Below are 24,182 nucleotides of genomic sequence, written 5' to 3'. Positions count from 1 at the left end.
CTCCCTGACTGGGAAATGTATTATCAGGCTGCGGCTATGGTATGGATTAAAGATTGGATCAACCTGAAAAATAGAAGAGTATTGTCGATAGAAGGTCACGACTTGCAGAGGGGGTGGCATAGTTTCCTATGGGATGGGAAATGTAAACAGCATGCATATTTTCAGAGACACATGATTAGAGATTCATTAATTCAGACATGGAACAAGATTAAAAAGAATCATTATACTAAAATACCGAACTGGCTGTCAACTATGGAAGCACAAATCTACCCAAATGCAATGGATCTGGGGAAAAAGAGGAATTACAAAGACCTATTAGACACACAAGGAAGATTAAAAATGAGACAAGAATTACAGCAACAAAATATAAAGATAGATTGGTGGCCATACATGCAAATTCAGGCGAGATATCAAAAGGACAAAGAACAATTTGGTTTCTGCTTGGAAAAGCATCAATTAGATAAAATTCTACAAGAAATGGAAAAGAAAATGATTTCAAGAATATATAACTTTGTGCTAGATTTTAAAATGGAAGAGGGGGTGGTCAAAGAGATGATGGTGGTATGGGCGAAAAATGTTAGCCATAATATTAGACCTGGAAAATTGAGAGAGAAAGTGGGGATCAAATTACAGACTAATTACATCCACAGCATACAAGGAAAATCAATACAAAATGTTCTACAGATGGCACCTTCCTCCCGCTAGATTGGCAAAAATGTTTAACTCAGACCCAAATTGTTGGAAATGTGGGAAATAAAAAGGCACTTATTTTCATACCTGGTGGACATGCCAGGAAGTGAAAAAATATTGGAATACAATTAGACAATGGATAGAAGAAATCACAAATCAGAAAATTGAATTTAATCCAGAAACTTTTTTATTAGATATAATAATACAAAAATGCAATAAAACAGATAGATATATTATGTTACATATATTAACAGCTGCAAGGATTTCGTACGTACAACTCTGGAAGGAAAAAAGGGTTCCACCGGAAGGCATGGTTATAAAAAAAATAATAGACTGTATAGAGATGGACAGCTAACAATGAAAATAAAAGACAGAGAAGATTCAATTTATCATAGGGCCTGGGATGCCTGGTATGAGTGGTTTAGAAATAAAAAGAAAATAAAATGGCAATTAGAAAAAGAACGAGGGAATATGTAAATATGTAAATATACCAAGGGGAAGATTGAGATGTAAGGATAAAAGGTGTTAGGGATAACATTGGTTACCTAACTTAGTTTGGGTAAAATAATATATAAACTATGTTAGTTAGTTTAAGTGTTTGTATCAGTTTAAACTGTAAACCAAGTTTTTGGGTGCGGTTGTAAAATCACCATAAGAGGGAGCAAGAGAGCTCACTGTTTGCTCGGCTTTTACTGGAATGCTGACAATGAAGGATTGATGGTGATAAACTGCGTGTTTGCTGAGAAGAAGAAAAGGGGTTTGATTTTTCTTCATATCTCTGACTGCAAAAGAGATATATCACTGGACTGATTGATTGTAAGTTTACTGACCTCTTTTTCGACACTGGACTTTGCAAACTGATTAACCCCGGATGGACTGAACTTAGTGTATGATATATGGACTGTTTTGACTATGCTATAACTCTTGCTGGAATAAAAACTATTTAACTTGCACAGTGTATCTGTCTTACTGAGTGTAAGCTACAACAACGTTTTTATCTCACACATATCTGCCTGTCTGCTAGACTGCCGTTGCACGTTCTGCTAGGGTGTATATCCCTAACACTAGGTATTGGTTTATAGTAAGAGTAAGATGCAATGGTAAAGGAATAAGTAAATACATATACTGAAAAATGTGAGGAGATGCAAAAGATGTCTTGATGTTGATAACAATGTATAAAGTTTTATTTTATGTTTTTAAAATTTGGAAACTTAATAAAATTTATTAATAAATAAATAAAAGCTAGGCTTCAAATTATGTAAACTTATGCCAAAGAAGTTAAAAACCATTTACATTTAGTATACCACCTGCCCTGAATAAAGCGTATGCATCAGAGAGAAAGAAATACTTGAAATATGCATACATTCTAATGAAATAATTAAAATAATCAGGAATCCCCAATTAAAAGAGTGGCAAAATATCATTGGAGTTTTTTTTAGAACAGACTGACCATCTTTTTTTTTTTTTTTTTACTTATCATATTTTAAAACTACCCATCTTCCTCAAAGACAGTCTCTATCCATCTCTGAAGATAGCAAGTTCCAAATTGAGGCGTAGCAATTGTATAGTGCAGCCAGGGTATCCCCAGATGAACCACTGCAATTTCATATATCATTTTAAATGTACAGTTGGGACCATTTAAAAGTAGGCCCTTGGTTAAATAATGCTGAACGAAGGCCTTTGAGCTCAGACAATGGCCAGCATTTTGCCTTTCACGCTGAAGGAATTGGTCTGCCAGGGCAATACGTCTAATACGAACATGATCCTAAGTATGCATAATTCTCTGCCATCTGTAAGAATTTGACATAATTTTCTGAAAGGCAGAAGCAGACAAATTCAATCTGGAGTGAAAGAGAAGAGAAACTGTCTTTGGCATTTCTTAGAAGCCCTAGCAAACATATTTGCAAGCCTGATTTAATCCTTGCAGATAGTTTGGTTACTTTGATATCTGTGTTTGGGTGTGTGTGGGGGGCAGTTGTATGTGTCTGGTTATTTCCCACATTCATAGGCTTCATGGCCCGCCATCCCATCCATAGCAGTGTGGCAAAGCCATCTGTTTCCGTCTTAATGGGCTGCCAAAGGGAATTTTAAATCAATGCTTTCAACTGCCCATGGTGTGAATACCCATGTGTGCAAGGCCAAGCCACCACAAACATGCAGCTGATGAACATTTCCTCTTCTGGGAAAAAGAAGGCCCTGCACAGCTGCAAACAGAAGGCCCGATTGGGCCAGCAGCTGCGCCGAGCTTCCAGTGCATCTGAGTTCAACCATGGGTTGGCAGCTCCTTTCGGAAGGATGATATCAGATTCTGCTTCAGTTGGATTGAAGGGAGCCAACTTGAGCCCAGCTGTGCTATTCACTGCGCAACCTACTGGGCAATTCAGTGCTACCATGACTTTGAGAACGTCCTTGCTCTTTGAGTCTCTGCAATAGCATTCAGAAAAAAACAACCCATATATTCCCTTTTTGAGGATTGCTAGAAAACGTACAAACCTGGGGAGTTGTCGAGCACCAGGTAAATCAGAGAATCAGGCCTTTCAAATGAGTATAAATATTTATTGCAAGCTTAAGGTCTCTACAAGAATCTGACTAACTAGCAGTCAAGGGAAATGAGTGGGAGATAAGAAAGGCATTCAAGATGAGATGGTCCCAGATCTTTTGTTGGCTCGCAGAGACTCATGACTTATGACACATTTGACCCCTCCCTCGAGCTCAGCCTGGTCATTGCCTACAGAGTGGAGAGAAAATTAGTAGCAGGTCTGGGAAACTGAGGTGCTACTGGTCTGAAGCAGTGTGTGTCATTTCCTTCCTTGATGTTTACACATTTAACACTACACTCTGAAATGGGACTGTAAGGATGGGATTGCAAATCATCCTTAACAAGGTCAGTTAAAGACTCAGGTCTACATTCATGCAACATGCTAAGTTTGCTTAGTGTTAATCTTTGTCAGGACTGGAGGAACTTAGCATAAGTATGTGACAATACTACATGTTGGGTCAGTGCATTGTGTAAATCCAGAACATTGATTGAGTAACTGAGATAAATCTGCCATGTGAATCTAGTCAAAACATCTTTGGCTGATCAGGTGGGGTTGTCAGTCATAGTTAGAACTGCAGATGTGAAAATTTTGCAAAAACAACTAGATACTTGGAGACATTTGAGATGGGATTCTCATGTGCATTTTATGTCCTCCTCCTCAATCCATAATACCTCCCTCATTCTCAGTTGGGTTACCTAATCTGATTGCAAATATCCAGATGGTCACTCAGTTTTGGTCACTAAAGTACACTAGCCAGAAGAAGTCATTATGTTCTGTGTTTCTTTATTGTCATCTCCTTGTAGTCCTCATTCTCAGTATGGACAGAGCTAGTAGAAGGTACCAACTGTGCTGTATATGAACTGTTATGGAAGCTGGATGATTTGTCTCACATATTCCTTTATGCGTACCAAGAAAGAATTTTTTTTTCTGTATGTTTAGAATACTTCTCTATAATCCTGGCAGCTCTTCCTTGTTGAATTTAGTGTCATCTTTTATATCCTAGGCTTTAAGTAAGCTTCCTGTAGAAGAGATAGGGAATGGCCTTGAAGGACGGGAGGAAGAGTTGCTACCATGTCAATGGACAGATAGGTTCATTGAGCCTGAGCCAAGAAACTAACTTGAGAAAGTATCCCAGGCAAGCCCCTGCTTAGTTCACATAATGATAATGGGAGCGTGGGGGAAGACCACACCAAAAGACTCACAAAAGTTTATAGCTGTTAGAGTAAAAGTGGCCCTGACCAATATGACAGATTTCTTAGACTGGTATAAGTTGTTGGGCTGAAAGTTCCTTATACTGAGGGACAAGACCAACCCTCCCTCCCTCCCTCCTTTCTTTTCTTTTCTTTTCTTTCTTTCTTTCTTTCTTTCTTTCTTTCTTTCTTTCTTTCTTTCTTTCTTTCTTTCTTTCTTTCTTTCTTTCTTTCTTTCTTTCTTTCTTTCTTTCCTAGACCTTGATACTCATTCATTAATAAAAGAAGGCTTTAGTTCAAACAAGAGTCATTGATTTTATTTGGGCTAAAGAGCCATTTTGAATATAAAAGGATAAAATATATATGCATATATATTTAGTACAAAAATCACAAACATACCATGGATTACACCCAACCATCTCTGACCATCCTCCTTATTGTGGAAGGTTTCTTTTGTTAAAGGTGAATTCTTGAAATTCTTCATATCATCCCTCTACAATGTTTGGTCTCTTCTTTATCCTAGCTGACTGGACAGAAGCTACATAACTATGGGCTGAAACCATGTGATCTTGGATAAGTGGACAAGGAACAATAATTGCGTGGGACAGATAACTGGCTGGAGGGTTGCATCTATGGTTGCCTACAAATTTAGGCTATCGCAGAATAGAAAATATAATTTGGGATTTAAAAAAAAACAATAAACAAAAAAAAAGAGTAACCCTGTATGTCCCTTGCAGGAGAGCAAAGAAAGATCTACTGCAGGGGTGTCCAACCTTGGCAACTTTAAGACTTGTGGACTTCAACTCCCAGCTGGCTGAGGAATTCTGGGAGTTGAAGTCCACAAGTCTTAAAGTTGCCAAGGTTGGACACCCCTGATCTACTGCTTCTCCAACTGTCCATGACCCTGCCAGTTCTCTGCAGGCAAGATTGGAAATTGAGACCAGTTCTTTCCATATCACTTCCTTTGGGTATAGAGTCATATCTGGTTCTGAGAACATGTCAAGAGTCCACACAGCATTGGAGCAACCTATTCATATCCATTTCTCACTTCTTCCTGAAATTGTGCAACGCTTCCAGAAGAACACAATAGTTTTCTACCTGCATACCAGAGATCTGTGATGATGTATCATTCAGTCAACCAATCTCTCCTTCTGCTACTGAGATATACCCCACCTCTCAGGGCTGATGAAGGAGTAAAGTATAAGATTACATGCTATTATTGCAGAGCCTTGGAAATGTTCCTTGTTTGTACTGACTTCTGCCAATGCAGTAACCAGCGGGAACAGTTCCTAAATAGTCATAAAAAGAGCTACCTCTAAACAGGGATACACTTAATTTTTTTGATGAAACTATGGGCTGGAGTTACGCCTCCCGAAAAGAGGAAAGGCAAGGAATAATTTAAATAAATATGTGCTAATAAATAATTATGGAGCAAAGGCACACAAAACAAAGAACACACAAGAGAAATCCACCTTTACAAATACATTTAACCCCACAATGCAAAAACTTCCAACTAAAAACTTTAAATTCCTGTGAGTGAAAATCCCCATTCACATTTTATGTGAAATGAACAAAGAATAACTTAAAATCTGGATAAATAATCAATAATTGGGGGTAGGGGTGGGGAGAAGCCATGGCTTATCTTGGCTGGCACCATTCTAAAATACAGTTATGAAAATAATTCCTCCCATTTAGCTCTGCTTTTATCAATCCCAGCTTGAAAGTTTTTCAAGTTAGGATGCATGAAATCAGTACCTGAATGTTTCTTTCCTTTCCACAATCTTTGGCAATCTTCTTGATGAGGAACTGCTATAGCACATGAAGTTAAATGGCACCTGCTCTGATATATTTATGTAGAAGAGGAACCTGTGATACACTAGACATTATTCAATGTCCAACAGCTGTAGTCAGTATGGACACTGATGGAGAATTGTACTTCAGCGTTATATGAAGGGTAATTTGCTCATTTCAAGCTTGAAGCTAATTTCTTGAGTGTTTCAATAGAAAAGGAAAGCAGAATGATATTTTCCATATCATGTTGGAAATGAAACTTCAATTGCATTTTAAATCCAGGAGCCACTTGGAATTCTAAGATAGTTAGCGCAAGATATTGTTCATAGATAACCTTGGTAAAATATAAATGAAAAAAAAAAAGCAATCACCACTGTATGGCGGTGCAGTTGGTTATAATGCAGTACTGCAGGCTAATTCTGCTCACTGTCAGGAGCTTGATCCTGACCAGATCAAGGTTGACTCAGCCTTCCATCCTTCCAAGGTTGGTAAAATGATGATCCAGATTGTTGAGGGCAATAGGCTGACTCTGTAAACCGCTTAGCGAAAGTACTGTGAAGTGGTATATGAGCAGGGATGGGATTCAAATTTTTTAACAACTGGTTCTGTGGGTGTGGCTTAGTGGTGGGTGTGGCTTGGTGGTCATGTGACTGGCTGGGTGTGGCCAACTCAATATCATTCACATCGAGGCACGAATCTCCTCGCCTGGCCTCTCATGACTGTGGGGATGCTGCAACAGTTGTAAGTGTGAAAAATGGTCATAAGTCACTTTTTTCAGTGCCATTGTAACTTTGATTGGTCACTCCACACAAGCGAAGTACCAGCAAAGGAGGGAAAAATAACTCCAGAGGAGTTCCTGAGACAGGAAGTCTAGTCCTGCCAAGAATGTAATAAGGGTTAATGGAGAGGCAGTTTCTGTAAGCAACACCAGAATGTTTCCTTCCTGCCTTCCTTACAGGATTAGACCAGTAATTTCTTCTAACAACCGGTTCTCCAAACTGCTTAGAATGTTAACAACCGGTTCTAGAGAATAGGTGCGAACCTGTAGAATCCCACCCCTATATATGAGTGAAAGTGCTATTGCTATTATTTCTTAATGAATGAGGCTGTAATGAAAATGGGGGAAGATTTGGGTAATGTTAATAACACTGAGGAATAATATAGATCAAGAGAGATTGCTTTGATTGTACAATTCCTTACCCTATTTATTCTCTGGAACAATTCTTTATGGGAGAGTTGTATACAAATGAATATATTTGTCAATAGAAATGGGGGTAGAATTTTACTAAATTTCTCCAGGTATAAAGGCAATTTTTAAAGAACAGTGGATGCTGAATTAACCATCTGGCCTCATTTTGGATCTTCCTCAGTGTCTTGGATAAGATCTTCCTTAGCCAACAAGATATGGGTGAAACATGATGCCTGACACTTCCAAAGTGTCAGGGATATTTGAAAAAAAACAACTCCACCTTTCTAAAGGTATCTTCTTGGTGGAATTCTTAAGAAAAAAATGAGAAATTTTCCAGAATACATTAAAATAAAGTCTTCTGAGAACTTTTAGCTCAGCTCTATTTTAGTTTTATGTTGTGGTTAGCCAGCAGCAGGTACAGGTGGCTGAGGAGAGCGAGGACTCTGATGAAGGGCCAGGACCATCAGGGAGTGGACTGTTGCCTTCAGAGATTGTGGGGGCTGGCAGCAGTGATGAGGAGGTTCCCGAGGAGCCTGTGTCAAGTGAGCATGCGCACTGGATTGATTGTGGGAGAGAGCAGCTGCAGCAGCACAGGCAACTCGTTAGTAAGGCTGCAAGGTAATGGCCCCTCCCTCAAGAGGATAAAAGCCAGGTTTGAAAAAGCGTTCTTTGCAGACAGCAAAGAAGCTCTTAAACTCAGCTGGTGGACATCTTAGTTCGTGTTTGGAGAATTTTGTAAATCAGTTCTTATCTCTGAGTTTTTGGCAGCCTTGTTAAACAACTTGGCAAGGCTCTTTCTTGTCGGAGCTAATTAGTGGAAAGCAGCCTTCAGAACAGAATTCGTTATTAAACCTTAAAAGGTGGGGGCTGCTGCCTTTGTCTGTGTTTGCTCTTTGGGAACCCAGTTGGGTCAGAACATTTTACTTCCCATGGCAAGAAGTTTTGCTGCATGTTCTAATTTCTAAAAAAAAAAAGGGTGTGTGTGTGTGTGTGTGTTTCCATCTGCTTTTTAGCTTCCTGGAAACTCTCATGGAGTTGCCACTCATTTTTAATAAAAATTAAGATGGAATCTATCGTTATTGATAATACATGGAATTCACTGGATAAATAGAATCAAATTACATTTTTAAATTTTTGGACTGAAACAAATGGCAATTTTAATTGGGACTTGGATATGGAAAAGCTGACAACAGTATAATCATAATACAGGAGGTCATTCAGATAAGGAACCCTATCAATCAAATGAGGTTCTGGAAATGGGATCTCTCACATTCCAGGAAGTTGCTAGTATGTGTACAGTATCCATATGCATACAGTACATTATGCCCTGTCTATATAGAAAAGATATGCCTGAAAATATATTGAGTGTCCACAGCCAGGTTTTAGATCATTATGATTTGTTGTACATAAACAGCTCCAGTCAGTGATAGACAGATTTTTTTCTACACAATGGACCCCACCCATTCAATATGAGCATGGTTATATTTGTTTTCTTTCAAGTATATACAGATTATGAGCAGGATGAGAAATGCTGCAAGTCAACCATTCTCTGGAGTGTAGCCAGAAAAGATTGAAAAGAAGAAAAAAGTAGACCTATTTCTTGCTTGATTTAAGGCTGGAGCAGTTTAGTTCTGTTTGGGAAAACCTACACAGATCTTGGGAGTGATAAAGCTGGTTTGGTGAACATCAGCATTTCCATTATTGCTATTATTCTGAAGTCCTGAATGCTAACAAGGACACATTGTTATATACAATCATCATGCATACCCCCATTCCATTAGTGGAACTGGGACACAATTAGTTCAGCATTTCTTCTGGAAACGCCTCAGTTATTTCTTGCTTTCAATATGTGAGAGAATGCTTCTTCACTGCACAATGGAGAGGACACACCCTCTTAATGAGATTCCTAGTTGCCACTTTCTTACATTGTTCCCGTATAAGAGAAGGTAATTAATATACTGTCATAAAGAGTCAATGAGCCATCCATTCTTTTGGTGTGCTCGGATTGGGATGCTTTACACACTCTCCATTTTCACCAAAGTCCTTTGGGAAGAAATCACAAATCCCCCCCCGCTTCATAAGATTGAATGTAGAGTTTTATGGTGTTGTGATGGGTTATGATGTAGAACTGTGTAGCTGATGGAACTAAACCTCGAGTGCATTCAGGGGTCAGGAATCAAAGGGCTGTATCTGATCTTTGAATAATAAGCTAGGATAACATTCCTAGCAGGTGGAACAGGACAAAAATCTATAGTGTCTCATAGGGTGCCATTTTGTCCCTGTGCTGTTCAGTATTTACATAGAACCATTGAGGAAAATCATTCAGAATTCTGAAGGGAGAAACTTATGTTACCTGGTGACACTCTCCTTTTCTCTACCGTTCAACTCTAAGGAAGTAACTGGTAATCTAGAACATTGCTTTAATTCTAAAATGGACTGGAGCTGGAATGAAATCCTGATCAAAGGCAGAAGTGCTGCTAGCAAATACAACAGACAATCTGAAGACATCACTGGCAATGACATGGTTGATTGTCCTGTTTACTGCAGACCTGCAAGGAGATTTGGGTGTGAGTTCAATTTGATTCTAAAATTGCCAGTATTATAAGAATGTTACACCTGCTTTCAAATGAAATAGTCATGCAAGAAGAAATCGTTGAGATCATAGGCTTAAAAGCCTATAAATTAGAGCAATTAAAATAAATCTTAAGTTCATAGCAGTGTGGACATGCGTTGCTTCCTTTTCCTCTAAAGGGCTTCCCATGAAATCAGATGGAAATAAAATCCATCATAGTTTGAATAACTAAAATTCCATTTTTTATCTACCAATATTTGGTACAATATTTTTGATGCTACCAATTTTTTTTTAAAAAATGTTTAAAAATCAGTTTAAAAACCATTTGCCTGTTATCTCCTTGGCTTATTCACCAAATATTGCACTGAGCTGTGCTCCAACCACATGGTGAGAATAAGAATCATAGGTCACATCTAATGGGAGGTCATACTTGGGCACCGTGGCTGAAAAATGGGAGGTGTGCCCGTGAGCACTGCTCAGGCTAACAGATGGATAGTGGGCCATAAAACTGTATGATTTTTCTAGGTCTGGAGACCCATCTTGCTTTAAGGAAAAATTTCCACTGATGCTCAGAGGAGGTGTCAAGGGACCTTCATATGCTGGAGATGCACAGTCTTGGTGATGATTGCCAAAGGAAGTATCCACCAGAGTTTTGAAAGAAGGAGGCTTTAAATGTACAAGATGTGTCTCCATGCTTCCGTAGGGCGGACTGGGCAATCCTGGAGACTGGTAAGAAAAACTATGACTGGACACAGTTGAATCAGAAACAGGGACTTTCTCTTCATGTTTCTCTAGGAACAGAGTTTGTGATCCTAACTGGAGACAACCAGCAACCAGATTGCTGGTTGGTTGGGACAAACCTTTGCATAGCATCTCCACAAAACCTTTGCCTTCTAGAGTCTGCCCACTTTCCAGAACCTCTGACAAAGCCCAAATATAGTTCCTGGCTAGCCTCAGTGTCTCAATTTTGGACAGTTTCTGTGTTTTAGAATAGCAAGGCATCACCTGCCTCAAGTTATCAAGAGCATCATTAAGTCCATGCATCCGTGTTCGTTCCCGAGCATTAGCTTTCACTCGACGGGCCCTGAATCGCTCCAGCCTTGCTTTGGTCATTTTCTTCTTCTTTGGCCCCCTTCTTTTGGGCTTCCCATTATCTTCTTCCTCTTCTTCCTCAACACTGTCATTCTCGTCATTAATGCCAGAAAGTATCTCATAGGCGGCTTGCCGGCTGTCTTTGTCCTTTGTTTCATTTTGGGCACTCAATGCTTCATTGATCCAAGATTGAGAAGACATGAGTTCAGCCATCTCTTTGGGCTTGGGGTAGAGTTTGGCCATCTCTTTACCCTGAAAAAATAACCATACAATCATATTAATTCAGTGAGACTAACTTCTTAAATCTTAAAGAAATAAAACAGAAAGTATCAATATTATTCTTTCTTATAACACATTTAGCGTATTATATAATTTATCTTTGACCTAAGCAGGGTTTTATTTTGAAGACAAGTCCTTTCTCCAAAATTACAACTCATAGAATAATGGGTCCAGCCATAACCCGAGGCTTGCATAACTTAACAATACACAATTCTAATGTAGCCCAGCAGCTACCTGGGGTTGCTTAAAATGCAATGCCTCATTGCTCTTGCTTTTGCATTTTCTAGCAGCAATAGTTGCAGAATGATGACTATAATCTGGTGTGCTACGACAGACAATAAGGGTGGCGACTTTGACAAAAATATGCCAGAACTTTGCCTATGCAAAAGGGGCGTGTGTGTGTGTGTGTGTGTGTGTGTGTAACATTTTTAGATCCTGGGGAACAAGATAACATTCAGAAGTGATTCAGGCAAATGCCTCCCTAATTCATGGGAGAGTAGAAGAAGGAGAGGAAGTATAGTGCAATCAGAATTGTAAGATCTTGTTATTATATCCAATCTCCATAAAGTGTAGTTCTGGGTCTTCCTACGGAGTTATTTTTCTGGCCTGGACTTCCTAATAGGGCTGACAGGCACTATGCCACAGTGGTGCAGTGGTTAGAGTACAGTACTGCAGGCTACTTCTGCTGACTGCCAGCTGCCAGCAGTTTGGCAGTTCAAATCTTACCAGGCTCAAGGTAGACTCAGCCTTCCATCCTTCCGAGCTGGATAAAATAAGGATCCAGATTGTTGGGGGCAATAGGCTAACTCTATAAACCACTTAGAGGTGGCTGTAAAGCACTGTGAAGTGGTATATAAGTCTAAGTGCTATTGCTATTTCTTTAGACCTCAGAACTTAGAGAACTGTCTGCTACTAAGCCAAATCATTGGTCTATCTATCACTGTATTTTTACCAATGTCTGACAATATGTTCCTGGAACTGAGGCAACTGTTTTCCCTTCCCAATTTTTGTTTGAGGGATTGGATCTGCAACTTTATGCATGTGGGACATATTTTCTTTCATGAGAAATCCTAAAGTTGAAATTCTCATTACTTGCCTATAATCTGGTCTTCATTCCTACAAAGGGAAGATCCACAGCCAAGCTACAATCTATTCAACTATGCTTAAAATAAAAGCAGAAATAATTGGACAGGGAAGCTGGCAAATCCTATGTAGGATTTCTAAGGGTTTCACACAACTTCAATAAATGGAATAGCAAGATGGAGTACAAAAACATTGATAACTAAATTATAATGAAACACCATCTGAAATAAAAAAATAAATCTTTCTGGGAAAAGAAAGTGTCTGCTTTTAGACAAATATATATAAACATTGTGAGAGAGTTCTAGGAAAATCTAACAAAAAATATTGCCATGTTTCAGCTAAAATTAGCCATGAATAGGGTAAATTAAAGCCACTTGAACAAATTAATTGGGATTTATGTGAATTCCACAATGTTCAGGGAACAGAGTATTGCTTGACTAGCAGTCAGTATGACACAGTTAGATAATTAAAAGTAGGTCTAAAATGTCATCTTTTGGTTTGCTATAAACATTCAGATGTTTAAAGTTTTATCAACAAATAGGTTCTTCAGCAAAATTCAGTCACACAGTGTTTTTAAGGGTCTGGTTAACAGCAGTGCCCTTTTCCACGATACCCCATTACAGTTTCCTCCATCCCTGGTTTTCTGCCTCCCCCTAATCTTGACTAAATCTTCCATGCCTTCTGACATATTTGGTTCCCCTTTAGTTTTGCTTTCTACTGTTATTTTTTCTTTTTAGCTTCTGTCAATCGTGGGGTTCTCTTAAGCTTATCGATGCCTTTCTCTTATGTGTGCAAAGCACCTCTTGGCTACCTAAACATTTATATCTAGAAAAAAAGGAGTTACAGCTATTTAGTATACTGTGTGAAAGATTTGGAACTGGAGAGAACTGGACATTTTAGGAAACGCTTCACTTCCGTTTTTCTGTTTGCAGACCTGCTTTTAAAACCTAAAACTGGGCAGCTTCTAAGTTTCAAACTAGAATCACATTTCAGTCTCTATGGAGATGAAAGAAATGGCTGGAAAGGCTGATGTGGCCCCATGATTTGATGCAAGTTCCTTGAAAACCTGAGCGTTTTTCCAGGTAACCTCATTTACCTTTGATGAATAATGATTGCCACAGTAACTATGTGGGGGTGGAGGGAAGGAAGCTGCAGCCCAGGTTGCATGATAATCAACTTCTTGTCAGCTTGATGTACTCATTTAATAAAGCTTAAGGTATAAGCAGCTTTGTTGAAAATGTGCCACCCAACTAATCAGCCGATTGGTCATCGCAACATCCAATGTAGCAAATCCCACTTTTAATATGCCTGATGGGACTTGTAATATAGATTAGAGAGAGAGAATTAATATGCAACTGGCACCAAGCGGATCCCAATTATGCATTAGTTAAACATCCTGAAAGAAGGCAATGATAAACCACTTCTGTACTGTTGCCAAGAAAACTCCATGGATGCAGTTAACCGACCTCGACTGCGTCTTTACCTTATGAAGCAATCAGAATGTAATAATTTGGCTTTACCTTAAAATGCATGGGGTACCAGACACCCTATGCAATCTGTGGCAGGATTGTCTATTTTCTCAGAGTGAGTGGGAGGATTATTGGAAAGGAAAAAAAACCAAACCAGATACAGATCACTGGATGACTGTGGACTGTTTAAGCCAACTCACTTGGTTTTCACTGAGGATCAAATGGGATAAAAGGTTCATTCATCTAGATTTCCTAGAAGAAATAATAGATAAAAGTACTAACTCTGACTACTGTCTTACCTGCTTTAATTAAAGCAGTGTCCTCGGATCAGGCTAAGGAGTTGTTTATTTAGATTAGGCAGATTTTACAAAGGTATGGGTTAACCATGTCCTTCTGCAGTAGGTCTGAAGACTGTATCATCTAGCAATCCAATTACCCAATAAATCTCTTGTCTTTTGCTGTCTTTCTGCATTTACTAGGATGACTGGACATAATTTATATGCTAGGGATGTCTGCTGTTATGCTTGGGTGGGGGGTCCCCAATTATACAACTCTGGTGAATTTGCAGAGCAAGGCAACTTGGCCAAGATCATGGTACCAAAGTTTATATTCACCCCCAGAAACTTGAGCCGGGGGCTATAAAGCGCTATCCCAAACATATCAGACCATGGGGTACAATGATGATGTTGATCTGGAACTAATAAATCTAGTTTCAACTCTTCCTTCACCCAGAGAGACTTTGGCCAAGTTACTCTCTCTCAGTCCAATGGATTTCACACATTTGTTGAGATCAGAAGACGAGAGACGCTCCTGGTAAACTGTCTCAAACTCCTGGAGGAACGATAGGTGAAAATTCTAGCTAACTAATTGCCAAATGTGTGACATCTTGTATCTGAAAGATTATGAAAAAGAAAAAGAATTCTGGAAAGATTGTCCTACCATAACTGTGATATTTATCTTGCACTAGGCCTGAATGAAGCAAGATCATACACTGCCTCATTAAAAAGGTTTGGATGGTGCAAGTTATCTGAGGTAACTTGATATCACTTTGGGAACTTGGTGCAATCCCATCATTTCCACATAAGGAACTAATTCTGCTTTGACTAAAGATTTTCAATACATCTGAGGTATAGGACATAATTCAAATTCATTATGAGAATTGTGATTGAGCAGAATTTCAGCTTTCTTGGATTTGATGATTGCTGCAACAGTGACTCTGCAATCTATGCTAACATGATTTTCTTGCTTATGTACCATCAAAAAATGACATTATTAAGCAAGAAAAACATCTGGTTAGAACCCGATGCCCCACAGGTGTGTGTGCCAATTAGAGCTCCTGAATTCTCAGATATTATTCAGCACATCTGGAGAAGGCCACATAGAGAAGGCTGAAGGAAAAAGGCATTGTTCTCTTCCATCACTACAAGCTAAGGAACATCCCCAGATTGACATTTTGCTGGAAAAAGCAACAGCTGAAAATGCAAAATAAGCACCTCTAAGATAGATTTCCTTTTCTGTCTCAAACCTCTCAATATGTTCCCTCCTCTGCCAGCCTTGTGGTGTTGGTAGTGAAGATATGGAACCCAGGATGCATATTGGCCACAAATCCCTGACCTGTGAGCTCAGTGGCCAAAATGCTCCTGTGAGTGTTTTCTGCATGTATAAATGACCTTTAACACACAACTTCTGTTTGGCAAATTTGTACCATATTTAGCAAGTGTGATGATACCATGCAATCACATTTGTTAGCATTAGCTGGCTTGCTAACTTTAGCATCTTAAGTAGTTTTTAAGGGGAATACATTGATAATGCTGAACAACTAGTAGGAACCATAGGAGATTTGTGATTAGTTCAATCCTAATCTCCTTTGTAAACCCTTTCTATAAACTTCATTTCTCTCCCTTACCTTACTTGAAATTTCAGCAGATAGCTTCTTTGAATAGGAGGTTTTGACTGTAATTTTGGTTCAGATTTTCTAAGGGCCCACAGCTACCCACCCATTCCTATTCTTATTTTAATGCTTTTAAATCTAGAAAGGCATCACCTTCTAGATTACAAAGCATAACCTTAGCATACTTTGGAACTGAACTAAATGCTGAGTAAAGGAAGACATCTGTGTCAGGACTAATGGGGTCTTCTGAAATTACCAAATCATGCATAGTTAAAACTATCAAGATAATTCTTTGTTCTTCACTGCCATTCTTTCAAGCATTTTTTTTAATTCAACATGTTTAAAGGTTTTATTATCTTCAATCTATCCTTAAGTAGCTCATAGCAGGATATACATGATTCCCTCCAGGGGTGGGATTCAAATTTCTTAACAGCTGGTTCTGTGGGTGTGGCTTAATTTGTGAGTGTGGCTTGGTGGTCATGTGACTGGCTGGGCGTGGCTTGTATGTAAATATTGTAAATATATATGTAAAGATTGAATTTTTTTATTTAAAAAAAGAGCAACTTTTACCCAAAATCAGGCAAAGCAGGTAGGCAGATTGAGCTGCTTGCAGAATCACAGCTTCACTCCCAGATCTATCTTTCTGCAATCTGCTGCCTGAGTCTCCACTGAAAAACAGATGCTTCAATCCTAAGGAAGGTTCAGCTCTGCTCTCAGGCCACTTCTCCCTTCCCCAACCCCCTGAATACCACCCCTGATTGGGCCTCAGGAAAGCCTCCTGGGCGGGGCGGGTGGGGAAGGGAGGAGCCAGCCAGTGGTGTGATTTGCCGGTTCTCCAAACTGCAGAATTGTAACAACCGGTTCTATAGAACTGGTCCGAACTAGTAGAATCCCACCCTTGATTCTCTCCTCCAATTCTGTCCCCATAATAATTCTATCTGATATTGGTTGGCCCAAAATCATTCAATAAACCCATGACTGTGTGAATGTGAACCTGGATCTCCCTGGTCTTGGTCTAATAATTTATTGATTATATTTAATTGGGTGCCATGCTTAGAGAGGCATGATTAACTAGAACTTCCCTTGAGTAGAAGAGATTATCCTTATTTCATTTTGATACCTTCCTAATACCTTAGGAATATTTATCACAATTAATTATATGATCTCTGATTGACTGGGATCACCTGAGGAAGAATTTTAAAAGTGACAAAATGACATGGAGTAGAATATTGATTTAATTGAATAGCGTAACAATAAATATGTAACTGCAACTGGGATAAAACTATAGATAAATAGCAAAATCCAGCATCAGCATAAACATTTCATAGACCCTGCAATATATTCTAACCTCCATGACCTGTGCCCTCAACACCTTATAAAAAGTCAACTGAGTTTTGATTAGTTTGATCCCCAACAGGATCACATGCAAGGAGCAGGCACCACAATCAAACAGGATCTCTTCCTGATTCCATCAGATGACATTCTCTAATGGAAGAACCTGAGTAGCATGATCTGATGGCATTGATAGATATAGTGATGACATTGGATGTGGATATGATGGCATTGATTGATAGATACAGTCAGGATGAAGTGGGGTTGCTCAAATAACATGGCTTGATACCATGAAGGGCTTTTTATATACCGAACTACCAGCATTGTGGTTTGAAGGGGGGGGGGGGGGGATAAGCGCAGATTCAACGATCCTGTGAGCCCGCAACCTTTGGGCACCGGCTGGTCGGATGCGGGCTTTGTTTGATTGCATGGCCAGGTTGCTGTCATGCTGCAGACTGATGATGGCCCACAGAGTGTGGGTTGAGATGTTAAGCAGGAGTGAAGAGAATGCTGAACCTTGTGGAATCCTGAAATGCAGGTACTGTGATATAGATCTATTCTTGATCAACATTTACTAGAACTGGCAAGGAAGGGAGGAAGGAAGAGAGGAAGGAAGGGAGGAAGGAAGCTAAGTTCACACTAAGCTGTTTGTTCATAGCCTCCAAACATGATCCAGCAGGATACCCTGATACTGAGAGCTATGGAGAGGTCAAGAATGACAAGGATCCCCCTCTTAGGGATGAATTCACCACTACCATGAATTCACCACTACACATCACCTTCTGGGAGGCTTTAGTCAACCAAGAGAAATATGAACCTAACATACAGGTAGCCAAACAAGTAATCCCAAGAACCTAATGTCCACTTCATCAGGACCAGCAAATTCCACTGAGTGTATCAAACCGGAATGAGCCTCAGCCAGCTCTATAGGATCTGCTTCAAAGCTAGAGCCTGACGTGAAGCAAATCTGAGCAGCTTCATTTGACAGATGCTTAGCATATTCCTCACAATGACCTTGCAAGTAAACTTCCAAGCAGCTCTTCCTAGAAGGGCCTGGGTTACCTTGAAAAACTAAATGGCTATCCATGGACACAATGACAGAGAAATACGGATGTTCTGCTGTCCTTACCACCACAAGGTAAGTCTTAATAGCAGTTCTAACGGATGTTTAGTTAGGTTCACTCCTCAATGCTTCCAGCAGTACTGTAGCCATTTCCTCACCCCATTTCATCGCCCATTTCTGTAAACTAAGGAGAGTTTCAGAATTCATAAGTGGAAAGAGACCACATGGTGTGATCTGATCAAAGACCCTGCTAGACCCTTATTCTGGGCAGCACGTCAGGCCATGCAGCAGACCTTCAGAAAAAAAACCCAAGCTCCCTCTTGAACCTGCTAGGGTCCATTAGGTCCCTGGAGAAGACCAATCAAACAGAACCACCTTCCCCACAATGTGGGGTGGGGGGCAGTGCCAGAGACCTTTAGCACTACTAGAGAGTGAACCAAACCTGACAGGAGGCAAAGGGAGCTTTTTCCAACTCCAGATTGTCTTGACACTGCTCTGAGAAGAAAACCACATCAGTCAATGTCTGACCTGGGTTAGGCCCAGGAAGTCCTGAACTGCTTGAAATCCTGACCCGGGGGAGGTAGTTTGAAGTTCTTAGGTTCATTAGCTTTGGGAATATTACTGTCAACTCGTGGCATGGATTCCAGGAGTTCACAGGAGGTTGCTATGCAGCAGGGAGACTGGTACAATACCAACAATCTCAGCTTATACCGATTGAATAAGTAGCAGTGGGTTGTTAGCAGATATAGAGTCACACAATATAATCCAAATATAGGATTAAGGTACCTAAGGAACAGGGGGTCTTTTCTTACAAATATGATGAAAATGAACCCATGTTATTAACACGAAAAGCTACCTTTCATACAATTTTCCCTTCCTTGCTTTGAATCAATGAGCAAATGAATACAGTGAAGCAAAATGAAATCTTAAAACCTAAGTAGTAAAAAGACAAGTTTAAAAAACAGTGTGTCTGCTGGGGCTCAGCAAAAAGCAATTGGGTAAAACATTTGTATATACACAGAGAGAGAAAGAGAGAGGGAGGGAGGGGGGAGAGGGAAAGAGAGGGAGGGAGAGAGAGAGAGAGAGAGAGAAAATAACTAATGAAAACCAACTCAATAGTTTTTGTAATTATATTTTATTCTGTACCTCAATATCAGCAAGGGGCAAAGTCACCTACTAAAACTCAACAAATTAAGCCAATCTATCCAGAGTGATTTTAGAAAATTTTGTCTGTTACTTGGGAGAGTAGCCCCATCCTTAGGCTATGTCATACAATCTGATGTTCAAAAGTCCCTGTTTCTAGAATCACTTGACACGTGAGCAAATAAATATAAGCTCTGCAGGTACTTAACTCCCTTTTCAGGAATCTTAATTTGGCAGAAGATTCTTAGGCACAATATAGCTAGATTGGAATCTTTATTGCAGACAAGAATCTTTCATATATACGATGATAGCTTTCCTATATACAAGACAAGAAGCTTTCATATATATGATACAAGACAAATAAATCAAACTTTTAATGTAGATGTTATTCACTAGAGCTTAACTCTTTTTCCTTAGAGTTAAAGATATTTGGCCATTTTCTTATTAGTCCTGGGAGGCAGCTGAACAATGTTGATATACAGTTTATCTCTAGTGTTGGTTGCTGCTTATTAAGAGCATGCTTTAAGAACACAAGCTCTAATTCAAGAGAAGGAATTTAAACTCCAAACAGAAAGCTACCATATCAAACACAGCTGCATCAAATCCTCATACTCCCTGATTGATTATAACTCATCAAAGTTCTGTCCAAGAGTCATGCCCAACTCTATTTGCAAAAACTAGAGAAGGAAATTAAGAACTTTTGAATGGAAAGCATGTGCCCTTTTCCACTAATCTGGGTCATAATCGCTTTACTACTGTATAAGAATACATTGATTTTAATTCATTGTTATGGAAAACCATCAACGTGAATGTTTTGCTTAACACTTGCTAACTTAATTACATTTTCAAATAAACGGTAAGCCTTTCTCATTCCCCTCTCTTCTTTCCCTAATCCAAGTTATGAATTTGTTGGATTGTGATGTGGTTTGGGATATCATTAGCACTGTGAAGCAGTATACAAGTCTAAGTGCTATTGCTATTAACTCACATAAACAAATTCTGTTTATGGTTGAATTTTAAAATCCAAACCTTCTCTAAATGCAGTCTGAAAAACGAAAAAACAAAACGAAAACAAATCATGCTAGGTTTTAATTTGGTGCCAATTTCATTCCATATAAATAAAAGTACATACTTATGCTGCTGCTTTCTCTCCTTCTCTCTTTCTTATACACATCCATATCAGTCCTACTTTCAAAAGATATATTACCAAACCATATCCAAATACCTCTATCCTATCTTAGTTTTCCAAGAATCTATGAATATTATTTAAGGATATCTGCATCTGAAACTAGGATTTTTTTTCTTTACGCTTTCATGCCAGCCTTGTTAATGCAACTGTTTGAAGGAGAGAGATCTTTACAGTCAAAGCAATCCTTTCTCTCAGCTTCCAATTCCACTCTCTTCCTAGTGCCATGAGGTTGAAGGGTTGGGGAATATCTGATTAATATTCCTAGAGAATTGCAAGCTGTCTGTCAGTTCAATTGGGGAAGTCTGGGGAAAGCAGAGCCAGATGGGGCTTGGCCAAAGGGCATGGAGTAAGGCATCATGTTTCCTTATTTGAAATAGCTGTGGGCATCTATACTTTGAATTTTGCCCAGATCTCTTGTGTTTGCTTTTCACTGAAGCTGAGCGAGGACCATCATTCTTCCCTTCTTTTCATGTTTTTATTACAACCAATCTGTCTCTCAATCCTACTAGTTTCTGAATAAGTGGGGCACTTTTTAAATGAGAGAACAAATGGCAAAGATGTTATGTGGTAACTTTGCATAGCTTTGCACATAAGTTATGTGGTAACTTATCAAAAGACCAATGCATCCTGAAAGTATGAAATTATTGTTGCTAGCAGAGCAAGTATTTTTGCAATGGTCCAGGCCATATGCACTATAATGAATAGGACAGTTCCCCTCCAATAAAAGGCAGAAAGTAATGACATTTACTTTGAAGGAGGAGGAATATAGGAAATTATAAGGAAATCTCTACAGTTGCATGAATAAGGCAATAGCAAGTTACTTCTGTAATAGTGTCAAGCAAACTCTACATATATATCCATGAAGTTGTCAAGAGTTGTTCTAATCTCAATAAAAATCAGTCTAAGCCACTCCTTTTCATGATTTCCAAGAATATTACATTCAGCAAGAACACTCACTCTGAAATTGAAAATAATCTTAGTGAAACACAAGCATGCCCTTTATTATGGCGTCTCCCCAATGCTGATCACATATCAAAACTAGAAGGGTCGGAACTCACAGAAAACTTAGTGGAACTCTAAGAAATTTTCCCCAAACCTGAGTAAAGGAATGGATGAAATTCCCTTACCTCTGGGACATACTTACTCTTCTATGCTGTTTCTCCTATGAATGCTCCTATAATTCATGTGCATGAACCTTAAGGCACTGGTGTTTTTTTTCTGACACAAATGTTGCTGTTGCAAATTTTGTGGTAGCTGAGATCTCTTTTTTAAGCCATCATTAACCAACAATTTCAACTTTCTAGATTATTCACTACCCCTCCTCAGTTAAACAACAACATAAAAACCACCATCACTTGATTAATCCAGCCACATATTAAAATCAAGAATTGTCCAACAGAGCTCTCTGAGATGAATTTTAAAAAGCTTTCCTCATTCTGGAAGTTGTAGTTCCAACATATTTAAAAAAAATTTTAATTGGAAAAGACTAAAATAGAATAACATGTATGGATCCATAACAGAGAAACCTAAACTCTTTGTCCAGATAAATTGAGTACTTTAAAGTTAACATATAAAAAAGTAACAGTAAGAATCTCTGTTATGCATCCATACATGCTCATTCAAATCAAGAAATTATTTTCGGTATCTACTATTCTTTAGACAACATCATTATATAGGTTTAAGGGCAGTGTGTTTGTGTGCATGTAAACAATGTGCACTAATTGATTTTAATTATAACCATTGCTGTCTGGGATAAAGTTCAAACATAATCTATTCTCTAACTCATTGAATAATGCGGATTAATTAAAAGTTAATTAACATTTAGCTCACTTTTGTATTCACAGACAAGATTGCTTATGGGGATGCATTAAAGCCTTTAATTACAGACTATTTCAGAGGGTAAAAGGGACACTATTAAAAGGAATTTATGCAGGCAGCAGTTTAAAACTTAGTTTAACCTACAGCCCTGGTCTTGTCAGCTGGTAGAGGAGACTTTTTGCAATGCCTTCTAGCTGATCTCTGATGGGGGACAGTTTCATCTTTCCACCAACTTACCGTAGGGAAATCTTGATCGCGTCCCACTCACTCCGTTCTTGAGGAAGAAGCCAGCGATGGACCTTTGACTGTTTCAGTTGTCTTCAAACATTCTTCCTCCGCGGCCCGACCTTTCAGCACCAGAGGCTGTGGCCAGCTCCTTTCCCTCCCGGCGTTATAAGTAGCCGTTCCTCGCAAACTCCAGTTTGTCTTTCGTCCCTTTTCGATTTCTCCGGTTGTTCCTTTTACTGGGCTGGAGGGGTGGGAGGGGACGGGGACGACAGTTTCGACCCTTCAGTTCAGCCCTGCCTTGGAGTTAGACACCCGGCATTCACTTTCTAATGACTTTTCAGAACCACAAGTCCTCGGAGCAGCTCCTTCCTGTTTCTGGCGAACTCCTCCTTGGGATCCTGGGCACTTTTGAAAGCTTTTTAGTGGTGGCGGTTTCTGCTTGGCTGAGCCGGCTCGAGAGCTCCTCCCCTTTGGGGACAGAAGGAAGAAGACCCAGCCGGAACGACAACGCCCCAGCGCGAGGGATTTAAAACAAACAAACAAACAAACAAGCAAACAAACAACCTTCGGCGTTTTCACTAATTTCTGGGTTTACAAAGCAGTTGGAGTTTCAAACTTCCCAAACCCTGGAGCGTTTGATCTCAGATTAGGGGAATGGTGGGAGAGAGTAAAGAGAGAAATGACATCTGCGCTTGTACAGAAACTGTTGTGACCATCTCCCAGAGAAGCATTGGGACAACGTGTTTGCTCATCCCTATCAAAATAAGTTTTGATGGCCACTAGGCATCCATTCAAACACCCCACCCCCTCCCCACAAAACTATTTTGGCAAAAAAATAATAATTATTTAATTATTTTTTTTAAAAAAATCAACGAAGACTTAAAGTGCTTTTTGAAAACCAGATCCCTGTGAAATGAGTTGCAAAAGAGAGGAGGCACTGATAGGACGCTTCTTTGAAGCTATCTGGGAGTGAGTGAAAAGTGTTTGCATTATGAAAAGGACCAGCTCTGGCATTCTTTCATGCAAATAAGACCAAGACTTGGTACTGACAGTCATCAGTTTGGAGAAACCAGGCAAGAAGATCCTGGTGAAGTTATTTATATTCTGCTGAGACAACTTCAAATGTATTTTATTCAGAGAGCCCTGTGATGGATTTTGGAAAAAGGAACAAGTCAGTCTGATTACTTTTCTTTGTTGGTGGTAAAAGAAGGGGCTGTGTGATCTCATTGACTGCGTGGTCACTACTTTTCTCTCTATTGTAGTACTGTTCTTAAAGCCAATATTTCCAGCCAGTTCATTCCCCAGCTGTCATGGGCTCCACAAACTTCAGACTCTCCCCTATTTCATTTCTGCTGCCTATGGATAACCATTAGGACCCTTCACCCTCACACCAGCATAGTAGACAAACACTTAAAATAGGGTGCCAATTCTGTGTCAACTTCCTACCTTGCTGCTAGAATGACACACATGACAGACTGTAGGCATGTATGCATATACACACACACACACATATTCATCCATCCTTGGGTTTACTTCCTGGATTGAATTAAATTTGTGCACTCCAGCATAGAGGTCAGATGCACTTATTAAAGTTTAAAAATGACAGCTTCAGGTTCAGTTTGG

General features: G+C 39.4%; 1 protein-coding gene and 1 long non-coding RNA gene across 2 annotated transcripts; both read right to left on the bottom strand.

The window, feature by feature from the left end:
* Nucleotides 1-4,721: 4,721 nt before the first annotated feature.
* Nucleotides 4,722-6,985, bottom strand: LOC148132295 (uncharacterized). The gene is made up of 2 exons (XR_015747820.1): nt 5,314-6,985; nt 4,722-5,193 (listed from the first exon to the last, which is right to left on the bottom strand). It is a non-coding gene; the product is annotated as an uncharacterized LOC148132295 (long non-coding RNA).
* Nucleotides 6,986-7,713: 728 nt separating this feature from the next.
* On the bottom strand, nt 7,714-23,190 carry NEUROD4 (neuronal differentiation 4). The gene is made up of 2 exons (XM_087956532.1): nt 22,569-23,190; nt 7,714-11,316 (listed from the first exon to the last, which is right to left on the bottom strand). The coding sequence occupies exon 2, from the start codon at nt 11,305-11,307 to the stop codon at nt 10,318-10,320; it is 990 nt and encodes a 329-aa protein (XP_087812658.1). The 5' UTR covers nt 11,308-11,316; nt 22,569-23,190; the 3' UTR covers nt 7,714-10,317.
* Nucleotides 23,191-24,182: the final 992 nt, after the last annotated feature.

The sequence above is a fragment of the Notechis scutatus genome, chromosome 2, assembly GCF_049901735.1.
Source record: "Notechis scutatus isolate UNSWTSFEM ecotype Mainland chromosome 2, rNotScu1.2, whole genome shotgun sequence".
Classification (NCBI taxonomy): Eukaryota; Metazoa; Chordata; class Lepidosauria; order Squamata; family Elapidae; genus Notechis; species Notechis scutatus.
Note: the sequence above shows the minus strand (reverse complement) of the source record. Positions and strands in the feature narration are given on the sequence as shown.

Bases quoted from the DNA above. Each gene is read 5' to 3' on its own strand.
- NEUROD4 (XM_087956532.1), bottom strand. From the start codon at position 11,307: ATGGCCAAACTCTACCCCAAGCCCAAAGAGATGGCTGAACTCATGTCT.